This window comes from Mercenaria mercenaria, chromosome 5 (assembly GCF_021730395.1).
Source record: "Mercenaria mercenaria strain notata chromosome 5, MADL_Memer_1, whole genome shotgun sequence".
NCBI lineage: Eukaryota > Metazoa > Mollusca > Bivalvia > Venerida > Veneridae > Mercenaria > Mercenaria mercenaria.
In genome coordinates, this window is record NC_069365.1 from 91,464,575 (window position 1) to 91,471,046 (window position 6,472).

Below are 6,472 nucleotides of genomic sequence, written 5' to 3' on the forward strand. Positions count from 1 at the left end.
ACGATCAAAGAACACAGCCTTCCAGAAACAAAACCAAACAACAATGTATGCATGGACTTGTAAACAATTGAAACTTACACAAAAATACAAAGTATAGCAAATAAGACATCAATGACAAAACAAACAGAAAAAGAAACACAAGACACCGCCTTGGAACTGTCACTGGCAAAACAACAGTGGGGAAATAAAACCCGTTCATAGTGCGCAAACTCACTTTTAATTCATTCAGTGTTCCAAAGTTACAGGATAGTGTAAGCACAACTGATCTCGGCCAGGTGAATCCATTACAAATGCAATGGTAAGGTATGTAAAACACAAAAATGCTTGACATCTGAAAATATATAAAAATTAGGGATGGGAACGAATACTGAAATCAATATTCGAATATTCGGTTTGCCATATTCGAATATATTCGAATATTCGGTTTGTTTTAATGGAAGCTTTAAATTCTTATTAAATGATTGGCATATACCCAACTTATTCATTTGTTTAAAGCGTGGATCATCGTACGTATTAAGACCAAAAAATGTTTGTTTCCGTTAACCCGATCCTACCTAGCAAAACCCACCGATCCTAGCGTTTTATTTCACTATTCTGTCAGTATAATCATGAACATCATTTAACTAACTCAGTGTTTTAACTTCAAAATGATACAAAAATCAAAACGATTACAATTTAGACCGTCGCAATTTTATCTAAAAATAGCAGGTCGTCCCATTTAAACACGTGACGCGCTGTTGTATTACCGCCGCCTTTTTGAAAATTTTCAATCGGCGTGTAAAAATCGTCGTGTAAAAAGCAAGTAAGGCAGACTTAAACCTCCTTCTACATGAACGTATGCATCAATCATATGCTATTTCTTGATTTTATTATAAAGTACTTCAAAATTTAATTCGAATACGGCCGATTGCGGATGAAAACCTATTCCGCGGATGGTCTGAAACGTCGTACCAAATATTGTAAAAGATCGACAATATCTACAAGTTTGGTATTGTTTTCGAAAAAAAAAATTCTACAACTTGTTACATAAAACAGGCGCCAATAAAAATGAAAAAAAGATAAAAAGATATCACATTTACGCCTAATACAAACTGTTAATCCGTAGCGATGACCTATGCATTGCAATTTTCTTGTTAATTGGACCTTTTGACATGCATCTGACACATTGACGCCTGTTGCAAACTGTTAATCCGTAAGGGTGGCCCCTGCCAATTATGCATTGCTATTTTCTTGTTAATTGGACATCTTTTGATATGCGATAAACATACATGACATGGTTTTATTCTGTAGAATAAGCATGCTCATATTGCCCAAAATCACTGATACTTATTTTTAAAAATAAATATACAATAATTTACGAATATTCGAATTTGATTTTCATATTCGAATATTCGACCGATTTCCGAATATTCGAATATTCGAATATTCGTTCCCATCCCTAATAAAAATAAAACCTAAAGAACCATATATGCATGTACAACGTCACCGGCCTAGTAGTAAAAAGGACAAGAGAAATACCAGGAATGGTCTGACGAAGACATATATCAGAGCGGCGAAGTCCCAGTTGGCTTTAAGTTGCCATAGTAATGATTGTCTACAGCCTATCGGTCAGAAATGATCAGAATCTAGCAGTAGTGAAATTCACAAAGCAGGTATGTTCCACTGTACAGATACATGCGGAAATTGTAAGATGTTGCGCACAAAGTAACATACGACCCAATAATTCAAAAGGATCAGAAATATAACAACACTTAGCCTAAGTATAGGGAAACCACACATCATGTCGCTTTAAGTTTTAAGAACATAATCTTTCATATTTAAGACTGCCGTTCTGATATAAGACGATCCTTTTGAAGCATAAACTCAATACTAACGAAACATAAAAAACGGAAAGATAATCCCAACTCTTACAAAGCTATCTCACGTGTGTTACTTAAAAATATATGAAATGGTGGCAGTGGACAGGTGCAAAACAGTTAGTAAATTAACTCAATCACCAACAAGGCGGATGTTAGGAAAACCTTGATTACCTGATGACGTCTCCTGTGGTAATAGAAAGTGTGCTACTATTCTGTTGCGCGTCTTTAACAGCCTTACTTGAATGAGAAGTCCTTGCTGTCGCCTTGGTCATTGTGTATTGAATCGTGACTGCATTTCAAAATATAGACTATTGCTGTTTGTCGATTAGTAATTTCAATACACATAATGACGTATATAATATAAATGTAATCGCTTAAATTGGTTGAAAGACGGTAGGAATGCAAGTAAAACAGATAAAATGTACAAGATACGTGGGCCCATATTTCGAATCCGTCTGGGACTTTTAAAAAATATTTTCATTTTAAAAAAAAGATGTTTCTGTACACTCAGTCCTCTTGTGTAGAATTGCATACTTCCACCTTCACGCAGAAACTTTTCCATATTCACTCAAAAACACTCTGTTTAGCACAGATTGCCTGACCAGTTATCTACAAATAAAGAAGTCTTAATCTGTAACTATAGTTACTTCCCTGGTATATCCATATCAGAGTATCAGAATAACGTCACGAGTTGGATACAAATATTCTATAAAAAGTACAAATAAGTGTTTCTATTCTTTTTATGATATATGTTAGACATCCATTTCAGTACAACAAACTAGTAGTACAAAAACACGCCGGAAAATGTGGTTGCAGTGTTTTGAAGGAAGTCATCGTGACCACTAGCATCAATGGCGACCCAGACAGCTTGACCTTTGGTCAGTCGTAGGATAACCACGTTCGTTCCCATTGCATGGCTATCTCCGGCGGGACTTTCTAGAACTAATGATTTGCGTGTACCATCCACAAGAATATCGGCAAATATTCGGTGGTTGTGGAAGTCCTCGCAAGCGAAAGAAAATAAGTAGACGCCGCTTAAAGGTACGGTGAAGATGCCAGTGTTGACGTTGAATGCGTTTCCCTCGTTTAGAACAGCAGCTCCGTATTGTATTGTGTGTCCAGGCCCTAGATTTGACAAGTCTCGATTTAGGTAAGCAGAGAATGCTATATTTTCCCGTTCCTGACGAACTGAAATATAAAGAACATGGTTACTCAATTAGATCTATAGTGTTATCATAGATTTTAGACATTGATATTTCATTCCCTGAACATGAGGACGGGGTGATATATTTCGTTGGAATTAGGGTTTCAAGTTCGATTCCTGGATCCAATCTAAGACAGTCTAAGCGGCTGCTAAAAAAGACACCAAGTACTGAGTGCTGTTGTTTTCTGGTCTTTTGGATCACGTAGTCCATTCAATTTTTCGCTTAAACCGGTACTAGAATACGTGAATGGATATGCGCATTTCATCACATATATACTAGCCATCATAAGAAAGTACCCACTTAGTAATGCTGGTATAAAATAAAGGACAAGTAACAGATAAATTTCATTTTAGTAATAGATCAAATATTCTAGACCAAAAAAAGTAATCTGACTCGATACTAAAGTTCTCTCTGTGTTGAAATGTGCACAAGGTGAAAACAAAAAGTCACAGATATAGCAAGTGTGTCCACCACTAACATCAATACATTCTTGGCATCTTCGGCGCATACTGCGTATCAGACGTTGTATTCGATACTGTGAGATGGCATTCCATTCATTTACGAGCACATGAATCAGCTGCTGGTGGTTTTTGTTGGGATTACCGCTATTGTAGACGCTGCGACCAAGCTGGTCCCACAAGTGCTCAATTGGACTACGCAAGCCATTGTAACACATTAACGTTGTTAGCTGTCTGAGGTCAGTCTGGTATTGTGGTCTTGTGTCTTGCTGGAATAAAGTGACGTCGGTGTGATTAGCAAGAAATGGCAGTACTTAAGGTTGCAGCACATCACCGACGTAACGCCGTGCCGTAAGACTTCCGTCGACAACGATGAGTGGTGTCCTATAGTTCCATGAGATCTCGCCACATACCATAACACTCCCTCCTTTCCACCGTGGTGCCTGGCGAACACAACAGTCGGCGTAACCCTCACCGCGTCGACGCAATACTTTAAAACGTTTATCCGGCATATTCAAGCTGAAACCTGAAAAAGACACATTGCCATTGACGCTGCGTCCATTGCAGAAGATGACGACACCAAATGACCCGATTTCTCCGACGTTCTGGTGTTAACATATTACCTCGATATGCATCATAGCTACGTAACCAAGTTTCATGGCGGCGACGTATAGTTGACTCACAAAAAAGTTGCCCATAAACACTTACAGTCTCTCGAGCAAACTGCACTGCAGTGCAAAACCTGTTACGCAATTGCGAAAGCATAATATGCCGGTCCTGTTGACGTGCCGTGATTCTCGGACGTCCAGAACGTTCTCTGTCACTTACAGACCCGGTTGCATTGTGCTGTTCGACAAGTTTTTTGATTGTACGATGTTTGCAATTCATTCGACGTGCCACCTGCCTATATGACATACCACCCTCGATCATGCCAACGGCTTGGTTACGTTGAATGTCATTCAAACGTGCCATTTCAGTGTTGTAATAAACAAAATCTGTATCCTTACACTAATTGATAACATACAAAAAACTGTGTAATGAACTCTTATGCTACAGTTATTCGTAAAAAGTCCCATTTTGCACGTGCACCACGAGCAAGCCAAGCGACCGTTATATTCCGTATATTAAGCCTTAATATCATCCAATGTTAACCGTAAAACCAGTTTATACCAGTTAAATTTCAAACTCGATTGCTCGGACAAAAATAACTGAATTTTCAGAGCGTGTACTTTCTTATAACTTTTTTTTTGGATTTAACGTCGCACCGACACATGATAGGTCATATGGCGACTTTCCAGCTTTTTAATGGTGGAGGAAGACCCCGGGTGCCCCTCCGTGCATTATTTCATCACGAGCGGGCACCTGGGTAAAACCACCGACCTTCCGTAAGCCAGCTGGATGGCTTCCTCACATGAAGAATTCAACGCCCCGAGTGAGGCTCGAACCCAAATCGATGAGGGGCAAGTGATTTGAAGGCGAGTATATAATGAACAGACTCAATTAGACCGAATCCGCTATTATTTCCTCCGTTGCGTTTTATACTTCCAGGGGTTATTCCTATTAGGACGGATTACACCAAACTGGAAGTGACTACTCAGTGTTACATGTGAAGTAGTCCAAAATGTAGTTCCATGCTATGGATGAAATCTGGTATAATGAGTGATATGAGGAGGTGACAGTTAAATTTTTGGCTTATGTTTATTGCTTATAGTATTGAGAATAGATCTAGACCATTTTCATTGTAAATTTCTTGGAATAAGTTTTATTCTTTGCGAAAAATGTCTACCTACGCGTAACTGCTAAACGGCTGTTTTCATGGGGGCATTTTTAGACGATGATGTTTCTCAGAACAGATTATTTTTCTTATATTCAACATAACATGTCAATATTTTTCTATTTTTGATAAGAAGAAATGTTATACTAAATGACCATATATGGTTTTCATATCATTGAAATGCTCTAAAGTGCTGAAAATGAGGTCTGAATATTTTGTTATTAATATGAAATAAATAAGGAATTGAATTGGTAGAATGTAACCTATAATTAGTTTTATTTATAATTTTGTTAAAATAGTGTTGCCGATTAACTACTGGCATTACCGGTATCCACAGTCATAACATACTTACCAACTCGTATTGTATTCTGATCACTAACGTCTCGTTCAACATTCCGGCCAGCTCTACTCTTAGTCATGTTTTCGTTCACCTCAATGTCGTCCCTAGATTGCACGATCTGCTTCAAGACATGGTCTGTAATTTCATTTTGCTGTCCTATTTTATCAACATCCTGTTTGAGTTTGTTATTGTTTGCCCGTAACGAATCTATAATGATCCTTTGAGCATTCAGTTCATTTGTTTGTTTTCGATTTATTTCTTTTTGTCCTTCTAGTTCAATTTCTACATTTTCCAGTTTCTTTTCAACTTGAGTCAGCTTCAGCTCCAGCGATTTAACATATGTTGCAAGATCTTCAAACATTTTTAATTCATTTGAGGTAAATTCCGCATTCGTCGGAATAACAAGAAATACAAAACCAAGAGCAAACACCATTCTTATCCAGTCCATGTTTGCTGTATGAAGTAATTTCGTGATTTTATCTAGATAAACTTTAGGTTTCTTATCTTGCGTTGAATCGAAATAGTTCACATTAATGACATAGGTCTATTAATAAAATTTTATGACACAAGTTGATTGAGGATATTTGTTTGTTTTCAGTGAATATGGAATATAGAATCTATCTCACTGAGAAGTGAGAAAATATCAAATATTTTCATGAGCGCGTAGCGCGAGTTAAAATGTGAAAATTTTCTCGAGGTGAGACATATTCCATATTCACGATAAACAAACAAATTTTCTTTTTATTTTATGCTTAATTACGTCGAGATGTGCATTTTGCAACAAATTTCAATCTCAGCGCGGGAAACAGACGCGCGTAAACGGACATGACGTCAGA

At 37.5% G+C, this 6,472-nt stretch overlaps 1 protein-coding gene across 1 annotated transcript; it reads right to left on the bottom strand.

The window, feature by feature from the left end:
• Positions 1-2,581: 2,581 nt before the first annotated feature.
• LOC123559229 (uncharacterized) lies at positions 2,582-6,085 on the bottom strand. The gene is made up of 2 exons (XM_045351034.2): positions 5,649-6,085; positions 2,582-3,047 (listed from the first exon to the last, which is right to left on the bottom strand). Exons 1-2 carry the CDS (start codon positions 6,082-6,084, stop codon positions 2,638-2,640), a joined length of 846 nt encoding a protein of 281 aa, XP_045206969.2. The 5' UTR covers position 6,085; the 3' UTR covers positions 2,582-2,637.
• Between the last annotated feature and the right edge of the window lie 387 nt (positions 6,086-6,472).